This window comes from Vulpes vulpes, chromosome 16 (assembly GCF_048418805.1).
Source record: "Vulpes vulpes isolate BD-2025 chromosome 16, VulVul3, whole genome shotgun sequence".
In the NCBI taxonomy this organism is placed as follows: domain Eukaryota; kingdom Metazoa; phylum Chordata; class Mammalia; order Carnivora; family Canidae; genus Vulpes; species Vulpes vulpes.
In genome coordinates, this window is record NC_132795.1 from 42,851,958 (window position 1) to 42,877,319 (window position 25,362).

General features: G+C 40.4%; 1 protein-coding gene across 2 annotated transcripts in view; it reads right to left on the bottom strand.

Moving 5' to 3' along the window:
• TSPAN8 (tetraspanin 8) overlaps positions 1-25,362 on the bottom strand; it is a 220,382-nt gene that overhangs the window by 23,725 nt on the left and 171,295 nt on the right. The window contains exons 1-4 of one of the 2 annotated variants that reach the window (XM_026001715.2): positions 13,500-13,912; positions 13,047-13,201; positions 8,982-9,053; positions 8,067-8,235 (exon numbers count right to left, since the gene is read on the bottom strand). In XM_026001715.2, the coding sequence (XP_025857500.1) occupies positions 8,067-8,126 (60 nt within the window). In that variant the 5' untranslated portion in view covers positions 8,127-8,235; positions 8,982-9,053; positions 13,047-13,201; positions 13,500-13,912. Of the gene's footprint in view, positions 1-8,066; positions 8,236-8,981; positions 9,054-13,046; positions 13,202-13,499; positions 13,913-25,362 lie in introns of those variants that run through there. The other variant, XM_072741947.1, reaches the window with a different exon arrangement.

The following is a 25,362-nucleotide window of genomic DNA, read 5'->3' on the forward strand; positions in this document are numbered from 1 at the left end:
CTAGCCTCCAACACTAGGAGAAAATAAATTTCTGTGGTTTAATCCCCGAAGTCCCTGGTATTTTGTGATGGCAGCCCAAGCAGACTAAGACAGGGCACGAGCTGAAAACTACAAAGTGCCAGGAAGAAAAAGGGAAACACCATCTAGGGCAAAGTTAAGTTGATAGAACAAGCTGGTTCATCCTCTTCTCAGATACCGTGTCCACCAATCATCCCTACTCCCTTCCTCTCACTTCTCTTTGGATTTCATCACAGTTTATTGGAAGAGCGCTGAAAATGGAAGAAAGTGCATAGCACTCTGCTAGGAGGAAGCGCGGCTTGTGAGCTCTCTCATTATTGGCCCAGAATGGACACTTTTTAGATAAGCTTAAGGGAAAGCTTCCTATTGTTCTCCCCCCAAAAGGTTATAAAATAAGAAATTATCCTAATGGATAACGTGGATAACTACAAGACTTGTTTTTGTGGTGCTCCCACAACACAGGAGGCCGTGAATATAGGAGGTAAGGATTCCAAGGGCCCTAACATTTTAGGAAGGAGCTACTGTTTTTGATTTTCAAGTTTCTTTTTTCAATAAACATTTATTTAAAAACCTAGTTTCATGGCATTGTGGTTAGATAATGCTTGGGAGAGTTGTTTTTATATTAAATTATTGGTTTTTTCACTGACTGTGTCCTCCTCTTCAGGAATACAAATCGTTCTGGTTTCCCATTCTCTGTTCTTCCTTCTTCCCTCTCATTCATCTTGTCTTGATTTTTCCTCTGGGAGGGTTTCTCCATTTGGGATTCTTGGGATTCTTGCTCACTGTCTCCATTTAATGAAGTTTCTGGAGGGGATTTTAACTCTATCCTTGTGTTTCTGGTTCACATGAGGCACTTCTTTAGTTTATCCATTTTTCTTTTCACCTCATTCTGTGCTTTTCCAGTCAACTTTTTTTTGTCTTGTGGCCTCCATCCTCCGTTTCACAGGGTGTTGTTTCCTGGCACTGCATTGTGGATGCCAATTTCCTGATCCTTTTTCCATGATGTTGGAGCCTTTCTTTCAGGGATGTGTGCTTGTTTCAGAGTGGACATTTCCTGTCCCTTACTCGGCGGTCCTTTTATTAGGACTGGATTTTCCTTATTCATCCTTGAGTAAGACAAGACCCATTTTGACGTATTACTCTTTGCGAGGAGGGCCTGCACTTTGCCTCACTCTCTAACGACATGGGTCGTGGTAATTTTCAGGCCTTCTGTTGGAGGAGAGCTGTGATACCTTCTCCCTACAGACATGGCCTACTGCAGCTCTGATCTACTGACCCGGCCTCCTAGCACACACACACTATCTGCCTTTCTGATGCTCTAAACCAGTGGTGTCAATTAAAATTTTCAGTCTTTCACAGGTTCTGCCCTCAAGGTTTTTCAGCCCCCAAATACTGATTATTTGTTGTATCAATGGTGTTAAGCATGCAGCAGTGTCTCCATAGTCGCATTTGTGTATTTCTTTTGAACCCACTAAGTAAGCCAAACACCCAGTACAACTGCTGCAAATTCTAATTTTAAGTAGCTCTAAATTTAGAAGAAAGAAATCAACCACGTTTCTTTCTGACATAAATAGGGCCTGGGTAAACGTGCTTCAGGTTATCTATGCTGCACCAAAGTATAAAATCACTAAAATGTACATAATTCCAAAATAGAGAGATGGATGTTCAGCATTTGATTAGCATCCTAGTGTTTCTGAATCATAAAATTAAGGCAAATTCAGAGGGCGCCTGGGTGACTCAGTCAGTTCAGCATCTGCCTTCAGCTCAGGTCATGATCTCAGGGTCCTGGATTGAGCCCTGCATCCAGGTCCTTGTTCACCAGGGAGTTTGCTTCTCCTTCTCCCTCTGCCCAGCCCCTTGCTGCTCATTTCCACTCTCAAATTTTTAAAAAATGATGCAAATTCAGGGATGTTTTCATCACTTTGTGTCAAAAGTACAGCTTGCAGACTTGTTCATACATTTGCAGGGTCTAGGGCGAGGACATAAACAACCAACAGTCCACAGACCTCCGGTCTCTATATTAAGAAGTTATAATTCATGATAATAAATATATATAAAACATTTCTTATCATCTGACCTTGACAAATGTGCCCACTTAATGACCCCGAAGACAATATTTGATTTAGAATTCTCTGACTCCTGGGAGTCTGAGACCAACCCAGCCCCCAGCCCTCACTCCAGGTCCTGTCCTGAACTCTGGGGGACAAAACACAAAGGGCTGCGGATGCGTCAGCCCCTAAGCCAGCCCTGTTGCAAGCTGCCCCCACTCTGGCACACAGCTCCCCCTTGGTCACTCCTGGAGAAAGGCATGTGCAGACCCTAGAAGCAGATTTGGAACTACCTGGGCAGCGAAATGTGGAGCCTCAGGTCCCCAGCGTGGAGGCCAGGCTCAAGGTGAACACTGTTCTCCAGCCCACAGATTCCTTACCCCACGGGGTTGGAGGAGGGCCGGAGGAGGGCTCAAAATATATTTATGTTTTAAAAGCCAATTACCTATAAAATATTACCACACCAGACTCTAATACTTTTTAAATTGAAAAGCAACACGGTGGTTGGAATTAGGGAAAACTGCATTAATTGCACTATTACTGCATGAAAGTCCTTGGTGATAGGCTTTCAGAAAGCATCTTATTTAATCTTCACAATTAACTGTGCTGGTTAAAATCATCATCCTCATCTTACAAATACAGGGACTGGGGCACAGAAAAGGCAAGGAACATGTTCCAGGCCACAGAGCAACGTGGAGTGGATTCAGGATGTGAATCTCAAGTCTGGCAGCCTTCAAAATATGCTCTTTCCTTCCCCTAATCTGTGCTCGAAGAATTCCCACCTTCATCATATTTCTTGCCATCTTATTTCCTCCTCTGTTTCAGAATCCAGCACTGAGGCTGGTTTACCACCACGCAGAGTAGTCTCATGGTTTTGTCTCATACAAATGTCCCTACAATGTTGGTGGAAATGTCTGTTTCTTAAACATTCCTTTAGCGTTACTCTGGGTTCTTTTCTACACATGGACTCGTTTAACCTTCCCAACGACTCCATGACTCCAGATAATGTTACCATCCCCAGTTTTGAAGATGAGGAACTCTAAAGCACAGAGAGATGGACAACGTCCCCAAGGTCACTTGGCTGAGCCGTGAAGGAGCCAAGGGTGAGCCTGAACTCTCAACCCCTGGGCTCTGGTGCCTTTTGTCATCGCTCCGGTTCCACACCGACTGCACGGAGGCACGAAGCCACCGTATTTACAAAGTTCACACACTCCAACCATGTGCTCAAGGCTTTATCCTGGCTGATTTCATCAACTGACAGAATGAAATATAATTGGGCCTGATTTTTGTTAAGGTTCCCATCTCCCAGGTATGTCTGCCTGGACTCTCCTCATTGCTCTCAGCACAGGCGACCAGGAGGCCCAAGCACCACTTCAAATACAACGAGGAACATCACAGTCCTGCTTCCTGGACTCTCCAAGCTCTGACTTCGTCCTGGTCTCTTCAAATGGCCTCATGCACCGGCTTCCTGCAGTTGTGCATACTTTTTGGCTTTTCCAACTGGGCTCCTCCTTCTTGCCTCCCCTTGTTGGGATTGGTGATGTGACTTTGGCAGGCCTGGCCTCCCAAGAGCTGGCTCTCCACCTCTGGAGATGCTTTGAAGGCGTCCCTGGCTCTGAGTCTCATGCTCACCTGAACAACTTCCATCCTCCAGCATCTACACTGCTCCCCCACCTGACTTATCTGACAAGAGGATAAGGAGACCTGGGCAGCTCCTCTGCTCTGACACAAGACTTAAAGAAGTAGACTTTGTACCCATTCTCTACGGCACCTCCAACTCACTGTGACTCGGTTCCAACGCGAGCATCAGTGATCAAGAATGATTTCCACTTTTGTGTGTTTTTCATCGGTCGTTAGTTCTGACAAATGGAAATTGCCGCATATTTATATGGCATATCTCAAGTTCTCTCACAAACGAAACTGGTATGTTTAGCTTACATGACCATATGCATATCTCAGAGATATTTCAACATCTGGCCCTATTTTTCAAAGGCTTAGTTTTGCAAGTTACACCAGAGAGAATGCATTTGAAAACATAAGGCCGTGGATATCTGTAAGAAAACCACATCAGTGGGGCCGTTAAACTCTTTGCTTAAGTAAACATCAGGAATGTGACAAATTGCTAATTTCCTATGAAGGATCATAAAATTCCAACGGAGAACTCTGGATTGGGGATGGAGGGAAGAGTAGAAATAGCCACGGTTCCCTAACCTCAGGGACTTCTGCTATCTAAATTTTGAATGAAAATATTGATGTCCCCCGTTGGCCGAGATGTTATCACCAGTCTTTACCACCATGGCTCTTACTCAAAGACTCCATTTTGAGATGTGTCATATAGAGACTGTAGGTCACACAAACATGTTGGTGGAAAGAAAAAGGCCTTTTACCCTAGGAAAGTTAGAAATATCTAACTGAAATCTAATGCATCTGAAAGACTTTGTCTTCATTATCGAAACAGAGATAATGGCAGCCATAAAATGGTTCAGAGGATCCCAGAAAAACAGTGTCAGTATCTGGGTAGCATGGTACAGATCTCTAATCTTAAATATATCATCCTGAACCTATAACATGGCCCTTGCCTAATCTCTTTATTTCAGCTTAAAATTCAGATTTCAGATTCATAATTAGCTCTTTAATGAAACACTGACCGCTGCTGTATTCACAATAGCCATCAGCACTTTGTATGCTGTTTTAATACAACAGATATACTTTAACAATTTAATAATTTGCTGCTAGTTTAGGTACTTTGGAATATGTTGTTAACATAAGAGCCATGCATTTACTAGCATATTCATATTTTGGTTTATTTAAATGGCCCATATACATTTTGTGCCATAGAAAGACAATGGTGGTAGTTTTTTTAAAAACAAATCTCAGGATTTTTTTTAAGATTTTATTTATTTATTTGAGAGTGAGAGAGAGCGAGCACAAGCCAGGGCAGAGAAGGAGACTCCCCACTGAGCAGGGAGCCAGACTCAGGACTGGGTCCCAAGACTCTGGGATCATGACCTGAGCCAAAGGCTTAATCTATTGAGCCACCTAAGTGCCCCAGATCTCAGGATTTCTTGAAGAAAAATCTGATTCCAGGTCTAGGGTGGGAACTAGGGAAGTAAGCCTAGGTTATTTTGTCATACCAATAGGGAAGAAGTTATGTTATTAAGAGTATGTCAAAGGGACTCAGGAGCCAACCTGAAGATACTCCCCAATGGTCAAAGATAAAATAATTGCATATCAACAAAGAAAAGGATGGTGATGGACCTTAAATCTATTTATTTCATAAGAATACTTACAGAAATGCTTGCATATTACTGTTATATGATACCAGAAAATTAACTCATCATTTTGAAATCTGTTAAGAGTAAGAAGCACTTATGCTGCCCCCCGCTTTTTAAATAAAAACTGGGTACTACTGGTAACCAGTCAATAAATGCTGGATTTTTTTTATCAAAAGTATTCCAGGTAATACATGAAGAAAAGGTGATAGAAATAGAATATTACCAATTTGGAACTCTTAGTGGACTGTTTCTTAGATTCTTGGGCATCAGTGATGACTAACATCACAAAAAGTGACGAGGTCAGACAGTATGTGCCTCCTGAAGAAGGAACACAAAAACCCCTATAAAGTAGTTAGACTTCAGGGATCCCTGGGTGGCGCAGAGGTTTGGCGCCTGCCTTTGGCCCAGGGCGCGATCCTGGAGACCCGGGATCGAATCCCACATCGGGCTCCCGGTGCATGGAGCCTGCTTCTCCCTCTGTCTCTGCCTCTCTCTTTCTCTCTCTCTCTCTCTCTCTCTCTCTGTGACTATCATAAATAAATAAAAATTAAAAAAAAATAAAGTAGTTAGACTTCATAATGACAACCTGAGTCTTTTTAAGCTGACAAATGCAATCAGTAGATTAGAGATAATACAGAGGACAGGGAAACATGTTAACCTATACCATGGGCGTGCAAATAGCACAGACTCTGGGAAATGTGATAAGATAGACAACACACGTCAATACGTAAAATTTCAAGGAGGAAAAAAAGATGAAAATAGAAGAACCTAAGATGAAAGTTGACATAAAGGAAATATCAACCAGTCACAACCTGTGAACCTTATTTAGATTCTGATTCAAAGAGGCACATTTACGAGGCAATTGAAAATTTAAACCCTAGGTAGATATTGGATAATCGATTCAGAAATTCTTATTAAGGTTTTAGCATGATAATGACATTGTGACCACATTTCTTTTTATTTTTTAAAATTTTTAAAAAGATTTTATTTATTTATTCATGAGAGAGAGAGAGAGAGAGAGAGAGGCAGAGACACAGGCAGAGAGAAAGGCAGGCTCCATTCCACGCAGGGAGCCCAATGTGGGTGGGACTGGATCCCGGGTGTCCAGGACCACACCCTGGGCTGAAGGCGGCGCTAATCCTCTGAGCCACCCGGGCTGCCCCACATTTCTTTTTAAAGAACGATTTCTCTTTTAGAGCAAGATACTAAAATATTTACAGATGAAAGGATCTATCTGGGATTTGCTTCAAATTGATAGAAGGTGGAGAAAGTGGATGAGACCATGCGCAGGGAAGGATTGCCCTGGTGTCCTCACTTTGGGGCTGGATGATGGGGCCGATTACACTTTTCTACTCTGTGAATGTTCAAAATTCTCCTGAACGAAGAGCTACAAACAAAACCAAAGTACATAGACAATCCTTGATGTATATTATATTCCACTTTCAGGGTTTAACTGATTTTTAAAATTTCAAGGGAAGAAATTTATCAGGACTAACTGTAAAAAACTGGCATGTATTCATGGCCTAAACTTAATATTTGCAAAAGCAGCCAGTTTTTCTAGGGAAAAGAGAAAGTAAAGGGACAAATTGTCTTTATCTTATTTTATTTATTTATATACTCATTTACTTCACCAATATTCCATCTGTACTCATTAGGGCTGCTGACATTGAACAGAAAGTCATCTTGTACAAGAAGACTATATTCCTGTGGTTAAGTTTAATTAGGTGCATCATTATGTTACCAGGACAGACGTTTACCAATATATAGATATCAGCTGCCTGTTTACTAAAGGGAACAAGGTAAAAACCAAAACCAGACCTCTCTCCTGCTGATACTGCATAAGCCATTTTTAAAATCCAGTATACAAAATTATTTTTTTCATTTAAGGACTTTGGGCTATTTCTATTGATTTACTTCTGAACACTCTTTAGTTGTCCCCTATATAATAAAAATGATAAAGTCAATTTTCCAAGATCCCATCCTGCCCTTTACCTTTTGCCTTCTATATCTTATTTTTCCACTTTCTAACATTGATGCTACTTACCAATTTATTTGCTGTCTTAGGTCAAAAAAAAACCTATAAGAACCTGCTAAAATACCAACCCTGTTGATTAAGAGGTGGGCTGATGACACATCAAAATACTAACTTTTTAACCTAGTTATCCAAGTTTAATTTTTCCATGATTAAATAATTGTATTGTTTCCCTCTCAAGTTTTTTATGACCCACTGTTTCTTCTTTAGGTCTCTAGAAATAATCCTTTCCTCATGGCTATCATCTGACAGCCCACCATTCACCTGTTTCAGACTCAGATGTAAAGGTTAGAATTCAGAGGCTGGGCTCCAGTGGAAACAGACCACATTTTTTCCCACAAGGTCCTTAAACCAGGGAGGCCTGCATGATATACAACTAAGAATAGCTGTCCTTTAATTAAGGGGTATTTTTCCCCTCTGTGGTTGTTTTGCAACAATATCAAAACATTTATGAAATGTTTATCCTCACAGATCCTGAAGTCCACTTTCTTGAGTCATTGGCTCATTTTCAATTACTGAAATAACCAAAGAAAGAACAAACAAATCCAAACAAGTAAATGGAAAATACATTTTCTTCCTCTTCCTATTTCTCTAGTGCAGAGTCTGTTCTCATTTATGATATTTATTTCAAGGTTCCCTTTCTTGCCTAAAGTCGATAATTAAAAAACAACAACAGCAAAAAAACACACTTACCCAGAACAAGAAGTTGAAGATAAACATGGAATATTTTATACAGCCACTCACACCTGCCATGGTGAGACAGGATCAGGAATCCAGATGCGGCAAATGTAACTGTTCGTTATAGGATTGTCCTGCAACACGCTCTGGAGTAAGTTGCCTGGAGAGATTTCTGTGCCCACGGCTTCGAAGCAGAAATAGAAAGCAAAGGAGGGGTGAGGGGAATAATTCAGTTATTAAAGTGGATAAAAAATTAACCCACACATTTAAATATCACAAGGGCTATCTCTAGGCGAGTATGTTCTTTTGCTTGTCATGGCTCCTGGGGCACTGGGCCAGGATATTTATGATCCTTTCTCAAAAACTGCCTCCTCTAAAGTAAACAGATATCAAGTTAAGGAGTGGCGCTGGATCGGAGAGAGAGTGGCACAGCGATACTAGGTTGCTGGATTTCAGAAACCACAACCTGACTTCCCTGCCCTCTATTTCAACACTATAGGAAACTAAGACTGCTTTTGCTCTAAGATAAAGGGACTTTGTGTCTCAACTCATTTTTGCATTGCATTTTCTCAGCAATGCCAAGTTTCTCCCGGGTGCCATAAAATGCATTTAGAAATGTGCAAAATCTGCAGGCTTACCCTGCAGTCACCTTTCATCCTTACCTCCAGAGTAGTGGGAACAACCATTACAAGGACCTGCTTCCAAAGCTTCTAGACTTATTTCAAAACCAGTCCACAGAGCTGCTATGAAGGCAGCCTAGATAGGGGAAGTGCGGAGGGAGAGACTGCCCTGCCTATGACCAGACCATTCAGCTTTTATCTTTATTTCTTTACAGTGTAAAGGGAAAAAAAAATTGACAGCCTCCTTGTGTTCCTTTTATAACATGTAGCCATACTGATAGCTCGGTTTATTGTTAAGGCGGCACCGTACTTCCCTTCCTCGGGTATGTTACATCCAGCAACAACTCCTCTCCAGCAACTCAGTTTCTGGATTCCTGGTCTCCTTGGACAAAAAAAAAAAATCAAAATGAGAAGGTGGTCATAGTTCAGTGACCATAGATTGTACAATTTGTTTCTAGGGCTAATAGAAGGCAGCTGTGGCAGGTAAAGGCAAAATTCTCTGACCTAATCAGGGAGGTGTGGACTGCTTTTGTGTAAACAGTTTGGGTCACGCTAGTTTCCACATCCTGCATCTAAAAGGGAGCTCCTTGCTCCCTGAAGAAAAGAACCCTCTACTTCAACATGTTTTTGGGGGAAAATGATTCTTTAAAATCTTTGTTAAGTTCTGTACACACAATGTATTTCTATTGTATTACCACCAATGATATTTGGTGTTGAGGCCAAATTTAGGATTAGTTCAGAAATAATGGCTTAATATTTAAATAATCATGAAAATTGTTGGTGTTTTTTTTCTAAGAGTTTTTGAAAACCCTTTTTTCTTACTTTCTGTTGTTGTTTCTATTTCCTCTAGAAAATGGAAATAATTTCACAAACTTCTAGTGAGATGTTAATGTGGTTAGGATTACCCAAAGCTGAAAGAAGAGTTTTGACTGGATGAAAAACCAAATGGATTTTATGTCCTAGAAATGATTATTTATCATTTAGAGGTAAAGATCAAAGAAATATATAGATAAAAATGCTGTTTTGTTGACAAGAATGTATTGAGGACTTACCAAATTTCAGCTTAGAATACTTTTTTTTTTCCAAAGAATATACTCTTTAGATCCATTGCTAATGAACTCTGAAACCCAAAGTCAATAGATGTGTTCCATAGGAAAATTACTCTTTGTAGAATATTCCCCAGTCCAATTCGAAATCTATATGACACAGTTCATTTCTCTGAACTCCTATCCCAGTAAATTTTATAATTACACAACATTCACCCAAGTTAATACTGTGGAGTCCCTTTGTATTTCTCTTTCTTGCCTGGTATCCAATCACTTCGGGTAGTCCGCTGAGCTCCGAAATTTCCTTCAAATCTGATTCCTCTGTCTCTCCTTCAGCTACTGTCATTATTCAACCTGTTATCATCTCTTATTCAACCAGAATGTTAATTCATTTCCCTGCCAGTCTCCTCCCCCTCCTATCTGCCTTAGCACTTTGGAATTTTCTTTCTTTTTAAATATTTATTGACTATGTAATTCCTCCAATTAAAAACCAATCTAAGGATGGTTTCCTGTCACCTATAGAGTAAATTTCAGACTTCTTAGAATGGCGTTGATAGTGCAGGGTAAGCAGGCCTCTCCCACCTCCCAGAACTTTCTCTTGTTCCTCTCTCCCTGGGCAGCCTCTACCCCTACACTCCATATCCATGAAATTAATTCACAGGACTAAAATGTGTCTTAGGATTTTATGCCTCTGTGCCACGTCACTGAGTTCTAGGGAACTACCAACATGCTATGTCTTGCCCTTTTCAAAAGATCAATTATCAAGTAAAGAAAAATAGTTTCTTTATTTCGGGACTTATCAGAACCCTCACTTGATATTCCAGCAGGTGACAAAATTTACAGCAATTCCCAAATGAATATGACCCCCACAGAAAATATTTTTGAAAGACCTATCCTTGAACCAGTGGTACAGCCTTTACTTACAGAAATACTGATCTAGACAAACCCCTACATTTTATACATAAGAAAAGTGAACCCTGGAGAGACTGAGCAGCCCAAGTTCACAAAAGTGGCTAATGGCTGAGCTCTTTAGCTCCAGGCAGGAGGGTCTCATGATGATCAGACCACTATTCTGTCCACTTGCACCAACTGTCTTGAGTTAGGTAGTATAATTATGAGTCAGTTACCACCTTAGAGTTTGAGAAGTTGTTCCACAACAGATATTTAGCTGTGGGGCTGAAGGTAGGGAGGGGCTAGAGGCTGTCAGTGATATACCTTGGTCCCAGCGAAATGCCCTGCCAGGAAGGAGAGACAATGGGGGGCAGGATAGCACAAGACATGACAACTGAAGGAGAGTGCTGAAGAAAAGTCCAATAAATTAGATAAAGTTTTCCTAATGCTACCATTGTGCCAATTATTATCAGTCATAGGTATAAGTGCACAGGGTAACCAACGCAAGATGAGGATTCAAATCCAGTTTATTACGAAATTTCTCCACAAGGTGGTCATGGTAATTTACTAGGTTTGGATAGCAGTATGGGGACCCTGGCTGGGAGGAGAGAGAGAGAGATCCCTTGTGTTCAGAGTAGAGAAAGGGGCATGAATAAAACCATCAGATACCCTGTATATAAAATACAGCATTTTCTCTAGGTCGTCAAGCAAATCAGGCATTTGTTTGGGACCTGAACCAGAAAGCAGACACAGAAAGGAGGTTCATTTTTCACCATGATAGCATGTTTCTCTTTACAAGATACAGCCAATAATTCATTCAACAAATGTATTAAATGCATATCCTACTCCAGGTGCTATATGGTATAGGTGCTGGAGATACAGCAGTTTACAAAACAAGATAAAAACCCCAGCCTTCATGGGACATTATGTACAATATATATACAAATATATTGGGTCACTAGAGTTTGGAAACAAAAATATAAAAAGGAAGTTATCTTCCCACTACAGTGTGAATATAAACAGATGCTCTTTATTATTATTTCACGATAAACTAGATAGCACATTCAGATAATTTGCCATTTAGTCATTCATTCAACAGATTTGTATTGAACACCTACTATATTCTGAGCCCTGGAAAGGCTCCTGATTTCCTAAAGATTGTACTCCAGAAAGGAAGGTGACTTCCTCTTGTATTTTTGTTTCCAAAATCTAGTGACCCAATATATTTGTCATTGGAGTAGGTATTGAAAAATCAAGTCATGTCTTTTAGAGAAAATATTCTGTTCTATTTTATCTTATATATCCTCCCATTATCACTGTCGCTGTACATGCTATGGGTTTTTTTTTTCATGCTATGGGTTTTTAAATGGCATCGTGAATATTCATTTCCTTAGGTGTGGGTGTGTAAATGAGTGAAGACACGAGGTCATGCGTTCTAAACGATTAGAGTGAAGAGAAAGTTCTGGTACTCTTTAGCATTTCCCATTTTGAAAACTCTTTTTTCTTACTTTCAGAAAATGGAGATTGCTCACTTACCAGTTTTATGATTCCTTTTACAGGAGCAGAGCCTTGGCTCTTGTCCAGCATTCCCAAGACCAACATTTTTCTTCTGCTTTCACTTGAACGTAATGCTCTATGCTTCCTATCCTGTGAGCTTATGGAGTCTAGCTCATAAAAACCTATTGCATATTCCCACCGGGGATGGGAAGCATCTGGTATGAGAATGATCTATCTCCTTCCTTTGCAAGACATTTTGAAATAATAATATCTATTTGTAGTATTAATCCCAGCTCAAAAATAAAATGTGACCTGGAATAGTCTTTGTCAAGTAGCAAGACAGTGTTCATGAATAACAGATATCCAATATTCTTCTTTTATAGATATTTTTACTCTAAAATAGTCATGATTTGCTCTTAGGCATGAAGTCGCTAACCATGTAGGTCACAAAAGGAAAAATATGAAAATATGCATCAGAAAATAGACTTTAGATCACTAAAATCAAATTTTTAAAAAGGTTATTTATTTGAGAGAGAGAGAAAAAAAGAAAAAGAACATGAACGAGGGGAGAGGCAGAGGGAGAGGGGGTGGGAATCCTCAAGCAGACTCCCTGCCAAGCTCGGAGCCTGATGCGGAGCCCCTCCCAGGACCCCAAGATCATGACATGAGCCGAAATCAAGAGTCAGTCTCTTAACTGACTGAACCACCCGGACGCCCCACCCAAATCCATTTGTTAAGTGTTTATGAGAGAAGACTGAGGTCAAATGGTACAGGGATTAACAACGCAGTTTCTGACCATGATGGACCAGAGATGCCCATGAATTTTCAGGCCCCAGTGCAATGTTTATACTTCCCTTGTGCTTGCAGCAAGATGAGAAGGGGGCCAGCTGCTGGGTGGGCTCCAGGGTCAGGTCCTGGGATGGGCAGCCCCTGGAGCTCACCTTTGCCAGCCTTTCCTGAAGTGATCCACTTCCTGGGACTGATTCACTTTAGATTATGTCACAGGAGCCAGAAGGCCAATTTCTTGGCTTGTCAGGAGGAACGCACCCATGAAGCCGTCCAGCACAAGACAGAGGCCAACCAGAGCATCCTGTCCCTGTAAGAAGGCAGCAAAGAAGCCAGGGCTCACAGGGGCTGCATGGGGGGTGAGCCCAGTAAGGGAGTCGGTGGGTGCCTTGCTGGGCCAGGCAGCCTGGCGGGTCTAGCACCGCATCCAGGATACAGCAGCCGAACCCACCAAATGTCACTTTCAGTGGGGGCAGCAGCCTCTCCATGACTTGCTGTGACAAATCAAAAAGTCCTTTACTTCCAGGTAGCCCTCTCTGGGCCCTGTTAGGTCCATGCTTTCTCTGTGATCACAGGCAAGGGGATGAGAACATCGTGTCTCCACTTACCTGGCCATAATCAAAATTCAGTCCAGCTCCCAAGATGGCATTTTGGTTGCATTTTAGATAGTTCTCACATTCTCCACTTACAAGTGACTGCACTCTTGGTCTACTCCTATAGACTTACTATAGGCTTACCATCTCTATAGATTTACTCTTAGAGATCAATCTCATTTTCCTTCTCTCCAAATTGGAGAGCATGCCTATGTGTAGACAAGAATACTCTACAGGAGAATGAAGAGTACAAATTCTAGGAGAAATTTGTAATCACCGGCCCGGGATCACTGGATCCTCTGTTTTGTAATCACCGGCCCGGGCTCACTGGATCCTCTGTTTCTGTGCTGTGTATTTGCCTGGCTATTTGCTTTTTAAGTTTAAAGTGTAAATGCCAACCCGCTCTGCCCCTGAGTTCTCTCTGAATCAGTCCTTTGTTTGGTCAGTTCACAAGGTACACATTCGCTGCCAGGCATGATTAGGCTCTGAGGTCACAGTGATGAAGAGGCAGGGAAATGAGGAGAGGCCACCAACACAGAATTTTGAAAAGAAAAAGAAAACAATAAGAGGGTGGGGATGTGTAATGCTTATATCAGACACCAGCTTCTCAAACCGAAGGAGTCAACAGGATGTTACACGGAATTTAACACAGGCATATCCCATGACCGGTCAGGAACAAACATAGACATTTTACTCATAATGCTAATTAGGATCTCACAAGCGACTGATTCTAAATTAGAAAGGTTTATTCAACCTCACACAGTGGGAATGTATTTCATGGCTATTTTGGTTCCCAGGAGAAAAGAAAATAACAGAAAGTCACTGTAGAAGGTCATGTATGAGGAAACCCCAAACTTCCATTTCACACCTTCATAAGAAGCAACAAAATGTATCCCAAATTAAGCTTAGGTAGAAAACAACTCAGATTCTGTCTTGAATTTCTTTTTTTAAACCACAGAGAGTCCTATTTAGATTTTCCCTGAGCACTTGAAAGACTAGATGTTTCCCTTACTGTGAGAAAGCAAGAGAAACTGAAAAAAAAAAAAAAAAAAAAACAGAAAACCAATGGCCGAACACCTGCACCATCCTTCCTGAAATAAGGGGCCCTGGCTGCATTTTCTTTGCTATCACCCAGGATAAAGGGATCACCCCATTTTCCATCCATAGCAAATCAAAGTACACATTTTTAGGAATATAATATCTGAATGCAATCTTTCTACAACTGGGATACACCAGTTCTCCTAGAATTTTCTTCTAGTTCCTCTCTTCATTTATTCACAGGTATTAACGTATCCTTCCCTAAACTTTTCAATAATTATTTTGCTACTGACACATTGATTGATTCAGAAAATGCTCCATCCATAAGCCAATCATGTGAGGAAGTCAAAACAATTTTAAATAAGCTACTCTTGGGGTCATTCAAATGTTTATGGGTAAGAGAAAGCTGAGGGGTTGTTTTTGCTTTTTACACAATCATGTTGACCTCTAATTTAGCCTACACTAATCATTAAACCTTAAAAAAATATTCTGAAGGAGAACTCACTGATTTTTTTTTAAACTGTGGAATGGACCCAGACTCTCTGCATGCTAATTTATTTATACGATATTCATACTTGAAGCTTCAGATAGCCAGAGAATTCCCGTAAGTGCTCTGCTCTCTTTCCTCTTCACTCTTCGTGCTTTCTTGAATCCTTAAGTGTGAAGAGGTACTGTTAAGCCAGGAAGATTGGCCAGACCAAGGGCCCTCAAGAAGGAATGTGCAAATCTGGGAACACATTCCAGGATTTCTAGCTACCAGTTCAGGGCCTGATGTATAAGAAGTATCAGCCAGAAATTTCAAGTTTTTCGAGAATCACAGATTCTCAGCCAATCCCCTAAGGAGCTTTCTGAGAAGGAAATAGTTCATAAAGCAATTCTCTGTGCTGTAAAAGATTATGTCACTCCCATGCTTTGAACCCTCTAATGGATTCCCATCACAATTAGAATGAAATCCAAAGCCACACAAGATGGGTCCTTGGCTACCTCACTGACCTCATTTCCTCCGTCTCCCTCACTCATGCTGCTCCAGCCACAGTGGACTGCTTGCTGAATCCTCGGGCTTGCCAAGTGTATCCCCAACTCAGGGCCGTCACATTTCCTCTTCTTCTCTGGAATCCTCTTCATCTACAAGAGCTAGATGGTTCATCATCTCTACCCATTTTTTTTAACATATTTCTTTATTTGTATTACTGTCTGCTTCCTTTCTGGAACATAAATTTCAGGAGATCGGGAGCATTTTCTGTGTTGCTCACTGCCATATCCCTTGGGCTCAGAATCTAGTAGGTGTTCAATAAATATTTGTGGAATGAATGTCTAAATGGCAAGTTATCTAACTACACTGCCTATTTTTTTTTATTTTTTGTAATAACAAAGTGCCTGTTTGTGTTCCCCATGACATTCCTGCTGCCTAGCACAGTGGCTGGTAGATTATAATCAACACATATGTGAGGAAACAGCATTGCAAAAGAAAAATAAAGTCCATGCTGCTCTTATGAACTTTATTTTTATATTCCACTAACTTGAGACAACAAATACACAAATATACAAATATATGAGCAAGAAAACACCAGGGAGAGAAAAACTGCAGGATTGTGTGTAGCAAAGTAACTGAGGAAACTATCTTACATTAGATGGAGCCCTAAGGACTTGACATTCAAACTGAGTCCTGACCTAGGTCAAATCACAAGGAAGCACTAAACAAGCCCAAATCAAGGGTATTTTACAAAATAACTGGCCTAAATCATTTAAATGCTAAGACAATGAAAGTTAGGAAAGAATGAGGTATTATTCCATATTCAAAGAGGCTGGAGAGAGATATGGCAACTTGGGGAAATATGATCCTGAGTTAGATCTGTTGCTGTCTAAAAGACATTACTGCTGAAATCAATCACATGAATGGGGTCTCTGGGCAAGGTTACATGGGATTTCTATCATTCTCATAAGTTTTCTGTAGCTTTGAGATTATTTGGAATAAAAATAAATGGTCTCTTGAGGGAAAAATAATTGAGGCACAGAAAAATTAAATAAATTTCCCGAATTCCCGTAGTTTGTAATAAAGCCTGGATGTGAACCCAGGCAGTCTAGCTCCAAACTATGTGTTTTCAACCACTATGCATGTTGTTCCTATCAAATAAGACATATAAGTGCAATGCCTCATGCAAAGTAAGCTCTCGAGTGATAACCTTATTATTTAAAATGAACACATTATAAACAGAGTCCTGCGTGAGAAGAGGGCACATGCCATGCTAAGATGTAGGGTTTGAGAATTCCAAAGACAACAGGCAGTACAGAGATCCTAAGCTGGGCACAGACGTGGCATGCTGGAGAAAAAAAGGCTAGTGTGTATGTAGCATAAAGGGTTATGGGGAGCATAGTTAGAGATGAGATCAGAGGAAGCTCTTCAAGGGAGATACAGAAAAGAGAATGGATATATTTAAGTGTCATTGGAGACCTAAGGTGTTACAGCCTGAATCCTGCCCCCTAAAGTTCATGTTGAGGTCTTCTTCTCCAATATCTCAGACTGTGTTGGTGACATCAGCAAGATGTTGGAGTAGGCAGCCCTGGGCCATCCTTCTGCCCACAGCCAGACCAGTTAAGCAATTCACGAACAAATGCCCTTTATGGGAAATCTTGAAATGAAGTGAAAGGCTTTTGAAGGCTAGCAATCACAAAAACAGATGTATTGAAGCCAGTAAGGTGATTCAGGACACTTTCTCCCTGCAGTCACTTCCCTCGGTGCTATGCCACAGGGTCAGAAAGAGACCTTCTGGCTCCCAGCTTCTCCCAGGGTAAAGAAAGGGTTGGCTTGCCTTTCCAGTGCTCCAACTTTTTTGAAGGTCCTCCCCAGATGATTGACTTTGATCCTACCCGTGTTGAAGTTTTGACCCAATTTAAAAATGTGTTAAGGACATAAGCAGACATTTTTCCAGAGAAGACATACAAATGGCTAATAGGTATATGAAAAAAATGCATATGGTCAATGATCACAAGGGAAATGTAAATCAAAACCACAATGACATTATATCTTTCAGGACAGTTATTATTTAAAAAATAACAACAACAACAACACCAAAACAGCAAGTTTTGGTAGGATACGGAGAAACTTGAATTCTTATACACTGTTAGTGGAAATGCAAAATGGTGCAGCCACTATGGAAAACAGTATGGGATTTCTTCAAAAAAAAAAAAAGAGCTATTATATGATCCAACCATCCCACTTCTGGGCATATATCCAAATGAACTGAAATCAGACTTTTACTGAGCTATCTCCACTCCCATGTTCATTGAAGCACTATTCACATTAACTACGATGAGGAAACAACCTAAATTTGATCAGGAGATGACTAAACAGACTGTGATATAAACATAAAATGAAATATTATTCAGCTTTAAAAAAAAGAGGAAATTGCATAATATGTAGCAATATGGATGGACTTTGAAGACGTTATATAAGTGAAATAAGCCAGACGCAGAAAGACAAGCAAGTACGGCAGGACTCCACTTAGATGAGATGTCTAAAATAGTCAAATTCAGGACACCTGGGTTAATTAGTTGAGCACTCTTGATATCGGCTCAGGTCATGGCCTCGGGGTTGTGGGACCAGGCAGTGCCAGCTGGGTGCTAAGTGAGGAGTCTGCTTGGGATTCTCTCCCTCTCCCTCTGCTCCTCTTCCCACATGGGCCCTTACTCTCAAATATATAAGTAAGCCTTTTTTAAAAATAAAATAAGGGCACCTGAATGGCTCAGTCAGTTGAGCATCTGCCTTCAGCTCAGGTCATGATCCTACATCCAGCTCTCTGCTCAGTGGGGAGCCTGCTTCTCCCTCTTCTGCTTCCTCTGCTTGTATGCTCACTCTCTCTCTCTTTCTCTGTCAAATAAATAAATAGATAAAATCTTTTAAAAACTAAAAATAAAATAAGATGGTTGAATTCGTAAATTAGAGACCAGGATGGTTACCGAGGCTGGTAGGGGAGGGGGAACTGGGGAGTTATTTATCAACAGGCATAAAGTCTCAGTGAAGTAAGATAGATAAGCTCTAGAGATCTGCTTTACATTACTGTGCCTGCCTTCAACAATAATGTTTTTTATCACAATAAAATAATAAATAAATAAATAAATAAATAAGATGTGGCCATATTTGGACAGGAAGTGTTTAAAGGGACAATTAAGGGCAAATGAAGTCGTTAAGGTGAGCTTTCATCCAGTATGATTAATGTCCTTATAATAGAGGAAATTAGGACACAGACACACCCAGAGGAAAGACCATGGGAAGGCACAAAGAGAAGACAGCCTTCTATAAGCCAAGAAGAGGGACCTCAGAAGAAGTCATCACTGCTGACACCTGGATCTCAGACGTCTAACCTCCAAAATGGCAAGAAGATTAATTTCCCAATTAAAGGGACACAACGCAGTACCCATGCAGAAGATAACAGTGGCTGGTTGAGGATGATAGTAGCAGAGGAAGAGAAGCGAATGGATTCAAGATATGCTTTAGAGGTGAGATGAACTTTGAAGGGGAGAGAAAGAGGAACATGGATACCGCCAAGATTTTAATGCAAATTACTTGGTGGATAGGGATGCCATCAAGATGGAGAAAACGGAGGGATAAGAAGTTCCGATTTGAAAGTCTCAGATTTGAGATGCCTATTGGACATCCTCACGGGGGTGTCAGGTGGCAGCCGCCTATATGGATCTGGAATTCTGAGGGAGAGTCAGAGCTGGATATAAACCTGAGCATCTTTGCCACGTGGAAGATATTTAAAGCCAAAGTACTGGTAAGAATAACTAAGGAGAGGGCATGCATAGATAATGTGGGCACCTTGGCCCAATTCTTGCAGCATACCAATATTTACAGTTTAACAAAGGGGGCCCCTGGGGGGCTCAGTGGTTGAGCATCTGTCTTCAGCTCAGGTGGTGATCATGGAGCCCAGGGCTCGAGTCCCATATTGGGCTCCCCCCAGGGAGCCTGCTTCTCCCTTTGCCCGTGTCTCTGTCTCTGTCTCTCTCTGTGACTTTCATGAAAAAATAAATAAAATCTTAAAAGAAAAAAAAAAGTTTAACAAAGGAGTAAGTACATAGGACCAAAAAACAGTGAAAAGTGACTTAAGAGGAAAACTAGCCAAGTGGTATCCAGGGAGCAAGAGAAAGGAAATGTCTTACTGAGACATGCCATAGATGTCAAGTACAGGTAAGAGGTCTGGAAAGATGAGAACTTCCATCACTACAGGTGTGGGTGGCAGGAAGATCACTGCTGTCTTTGAGGGAAGACCAGTCTTCATCACATAGTAAAGACAGAGTCCAAATAGAAGGGTTGAAGAAATAATGAGAAGTATGAAAGTGAAATCATTTTTTTAGACAATTATTTCTTGTTTCACTCTAAAGGGAAGCACTCAAAACATGGAAGTCAGAGTAATATGGGCTCATAAGATTCCACTGTCCACAGAGAATTTCAAAGGGAAATGAAAATACACTCCCATGTAAATTAATTGGAGGGTTTCTTACCATATGTTCCATTAAAATTATGATGTTGTATCATGTAGAATTAAACTCTTCATTGATTCTATAAAAGTCTGTAGGAAACCATAAATGCAGAGCACAGGTTAATAAACTGTAATATAAAACAGAGAAAATAGAAAAACAGGGTCTCTTGAATAATAAATTCTTGTATGTTCTGAGGTACCTTGCTTTCAGATGCTTCAGGAACTAAGAAGTGTACCTTATACGGTAGATATTAATAAGAAATCTTACATATCAACTGAATTAATAAACTTAATCAAATATTAACAGCATTAAATGGGAAATTAAGGAAAACCAATGGTCAGAATTTTAATAGCTGTATCATGTTGTGTTCCAGAAAGAATCTTGGAGAACTTATGGAAAAATACATGATGCAAGGAGAAACTTAGCCCGTCTGACTCCATATTGCTTCTATTTCCTTTGTTGTTATGATCGATAGCTTGGTTCTGTTTAGCCCGGCGCATAGGCACCTTAAAGCTAACATCTGCAAATACGGCTCTTTACCCAAAGCCTACCTCACCCAAGGAGATAAGAAGGCACATCTGGAAATGACAATGCTGTGTTGAAGATTGGCAGCAATGTCTTCACCACATGCCTGCACCCAAAGATCACGATGAACTAACCAGGGACAAAGAAGATATGTGACCCTCCTTCAGTGCCTACAGGTGCCAGTCACTTTTTGACCCCAACCCTGTCCTGCTTTCCCCTTTTACTAATGGAAGAAGTCCGAATTTCATGCTGAGGGGAGACAGTTCTTTGGGGCAAGAGTCCACTATCTCCTCAGATTGCCGGCTCTCCAAATAAAGTCGCTTTCCTTAGCCCTAAATCTTGCCTTTTGACTTCTCAGTCTGTCATATGGTGAGAAGACCAAGCTTGGACTTGGTTACACATGCATAATTATAAAATACTTAAATAAGCAAGGAAATTTAAAGTCAAGGAATGGCTGGGGGCAAAATTTCTCATGGTAATATTTTTTTATTTTCTTTTGGCTTTGGGACTATGCAAATGTATTAGCTATTTTTTTTTTTTTCAATTTCAATTTCACTTTAAGTTTCCAGGTGCCTGAGTGGCTTAGTCAGTTAAGTGCTCAATTCTTGGTTTCGGTTCAGATCCTGTCGAGCCCCGTATCAGGCTCCACGCTCAGCACAGTCTGCTTGTCCCTCTCCCTCTCCTCCTCCCCTGCTCTCCCTCTCTCTCATAATGTTTTTAAAAATTTGAGTTTCAATTCAAAGTCAAGGAGACATAACTGAACAGATCTTAGCAGATAAGCTGGCAATGGTATTGAAGATCTGCTCAGAGGGGAACCTGAAAGGTGTAACCACCAGCTGGGTAGAGACAGACTCTAAATACATAACCGGGAAGTCAGTGATCAGAGACCAAATATTTAGGAAACCTTTCTGCATAGGGAAAGGGAACATAATTACACCAGGATATATACAAAAGCACAATGTTCTAAGAGCATCTACTCTGGGACAAGGCTACTTTGCACCATACTTTGATTTCAGTGCTTTTCTCAGAGAATAAAGACCAATTTGGTACATGCTAGATTACTCTCCAGAAGAAAAATAAAGTGGATTCTAACAGAAGCTAGAAGTTAATGCTGAGCACTGGGGGAGGGCTCCTTCATCTCCAGGATGCTGGGGGGCTTGAGCCCCAGATCTCTCGTCTTTCACGAGGTATTTCAGCCCCACACAAGCTGTTTTCTGAATGTGGTGGTCCCTCTATTCTCACCACCAGGATTAATTACTGTCATCAGTTTTGTTGCTGTTTTACCCAGCATTTTGTTGGGCCTTCCTGGTGGGTCACTTTTTCCCTCTATTTAATTGCTTTATGTACCATACTGATATCTTTATGTATCTCAGGACCTCAAACTCAAAAACATCAGATTAAGCTAATTTTTTCTCCCAACTACCATCTTCCTCTTTGTTATTTTTTTTTAATAAATAGATTTCTTTTTTTTTTTCCTTAGAGCCCTTGTAGGTTTACAGAAAAATGGAGCAGAAAGTAGAGTTCTTCTCTACTCCCTGCCCTGCTCCTACCATAGCTTCTTACTTATCAGCATCTTGCTTTAGTGGGGTGCATTTGCTACAATTGACGGGCCAATATTCATACATTATTAATAACTAAAGTCCATAGTTCACATTAGGGCTCATTCTTGGTGGTGTACATTCTATGGGTATTGGCGAATGTATAATGCCACGCACCCACCATTACGGCATCATGCAGAAGAGTTCCATTGCACTAAAAATCTCCCGTGCTTCACAGACTCATCCCTCTCTCCTCCACTCCTGGCTGTTTGTTGGGTTGTTTTTTGTTTTGTTTTGTTTTGTTTTGTTTTTACTGTCTCAATAGTTTGCCTTCTTCAGAATGTCACATACTTGGAATCATACAGTGTGTCCCTGTGGCATACTAAGAAGTATAGGGCAGCCTGGGTGGCTCAGCGGTTTAGCATCGCTTTCCGCTCAGGGCCTGATCCTGGAGACCAGGGATCAAGTCCCACGTCGGGCTCCCTACATGGAGCCTGCTTCTCCCTCTGCCTGTGTCTCTACCTCTGCTTCTCTGTGTGTATCTCTCATGAATAAATAAATAAATAAATTTTTTTTTTTAAAGAGAGAGATAAAAAAAAAAAAGAAATATATATTTGGTCTTTGTCCCTTCTGGATAGGTTCCCAGCACACAAGCTCCTAAAACCCTTGGAATCTCAGGAGGAACAATAATGTCATTTGTATGCTAATGAGGTGATTAGTAGCTAAGGGTCCCTAAACAACTTCTGGAAAGCAACTGATTGCCTGGAAGACCAAGGCAGTAATTACAACTTTCAGCCCCACCCCTTGGCCTCCAGGGAGGGGAGAGGTGCTGGACATTAAGTTAATCATCAATGGCCAGTGATTTAATCAATCTTGTCTGAGTGATGAAAACTCCTTAATAATACCTAAACTGGTGTTCAGAGAGCTTCCAAGGTGGCACAATGTGCAAACGCATTGATGTGCGAGGAGAGTGGCACACCTAGGGAAAGCATGGAGGCTCTGCACACAGCAACCTCCCCCATCAAACCTTCTCCTATGTGTCTACCATTTGGCTGTTCCTAACTTGTACCCTTTATAATAAACCAATAATAATAAGTAAAGCACTTTCCTGAGTTGTGTGGCTCATTCTAGCAAATTATCACTGAGGAGGGAATGTGGAAACCCCCCAATTTATAGCCAGAATGTATACACAGGCATCTTTGGAGATGTTGTGGGTTTGGTTCCAGACCACTGCAATAAAGTGAACACTGTAATAAAGGAAGTCAGATGAAATTTTTGGTTTCCCAGTACTTATAAAAGTTATACTACACTATACTGTCATCTATTAAGGGTAATAGTGTTATGTCTAGAAACAACAGTGTGCATGCCTGAATTTAAAAATCATTGCTAAAAGGTGCAATTGTCTGAACTTTTGACAAGTTGAAATCTTTTTGCTAGTGGAGAGTCTTACCTTGATGTTGGTGGCGGCTGACTGGTCAGGATGCTGATTGTTGAAGGTTGAGCTGCCTGTGGCAATTTCTTTTTTTGTCATTTTGTTTTAAATTGAAGTATAGTTGACATACAGCTTTATGTTTCAAGTGTACCAGCTAGTGATACAGCAATGCCACACATTATGCTACGCTCGCTGAAGTATAGCTACTCTCTGTCACTGCGTGATGTCATTACGATATTATTTTTTTTTCATTACGATATTATTGACTATATTCCATATGCCATAATTTGTATCCACCAACTTATATATAACTGTGAGTTCACCTATTCCACCCACCTCCCCAAACCCTCTTCCCTCTGGCAATCACCAATTTATTCTCTGTATTTATGATCGCATTTTTTTGTTTTTGTTTTTGTTTTGTTTTGTATTAGATTCCACATAAGTAAAATCACATGGCATTTGTCTTTCTCTGCTTGACTTATTTTACTTAGCATAGCGCCCTCTAGTCCACCCATGTTGTCTATCCCAAATGGCAAGATTCTCATTCTTTTTTATGGCTGAGTAATATTAATTGTGTATATGTGTGTGTTTATCACATTGTACGTGTGTGTATATATATATGTACACCACATTTTCACAATCCATTCATCTACTGCTGAACACTTAGGTTGCTTCCATATCTTGGCCATTGTAAATAATGCTACAACAAACATAGAGGCACATGTATCTTTTCCAATTAGTGTTATCATTTTCTTTGGGTAAATACTCAGTAATGGAATTACTAGATCATATGGTATTTATATTTTTAATTTTTTTGAGGAATCTCCATACTATTTTCCATAGTGTTGGCACCCATTTATATCCCCACTAACAGAGCACAAGCATTCCTTTTTCTCCACATCCTCACCAACACTTGTTATTTGTCTTGGATAAGGTGACATCTCCTTGTGCTTGTAATTTGCATTTCCCTCATATTAGTGATATTGAGCATTTTTTCATGTGTCTGTTGACCATCTGTATGTCTTCTCTGGAAAAATGTCTATTCAGACCCTCTGCCCATTTTTTAATGGGATTTTTTCTTGGTGTTGAATTTTATGAGTTCTTTATATTTTTTTTAGATATTAACCCCTTATCAGATATAGTATTTGCGAATATCCTCTCTTCTTCAGTAGGCAGCCTTTTTATTTTGTTGATGACTTCCTTCTCTGTGCAAACCCTTTTTAGTGCACTTTTTACTATAGTCACAATAGTTTATTTTTGCCTTTGTTTCCCTTGCCTGAGGAGACTGTTCAGAAAAATGTTGCTAAGGTTGATATCCAAAGACTACTGCCTATATTGTCTTTAAATATTTTTATGGTTTCAGGTCTTACATTTAGGTCTTTAATCCTTTTTGAGTTTGTTTTTGTGTGTGGTGTAAGAAAGTGGTCCAATCTCATTCTTTTACATGTAGCCGTCCAGTTTTCTCAATACCATTTATTGAAAAGACTGCCTTCTCCCCATGGTATATTCTTGCCCCCTTTGTTGTATACTAATTGGCCACACAAGTCTGAGTTTATTTAGGGGCTCTCCATTCTGTGTCACAGATTTATGTGTCTATTTTTTGCCACTACCATCCTGTTTTGATTACTACAGCTTTGTAGTATATCTTGAAATCTAGGATTGTGATAACTCCAGGTTTGTTCTTTTTTCTCAAGATTGCTTTGCCTATTCAGTGATTGTATGGTTTTATGGCTAGTTTTATAAGAAACTGCCAAACTGTCTTCCAAGGTGCCTGAATCGTTTTACGTTCCCACTAGCAATGAATTAGAGTTCCCTATTCTCCATATCCTTACTAGCATTGGGAATGTTGGTGTTCTGGATTTGG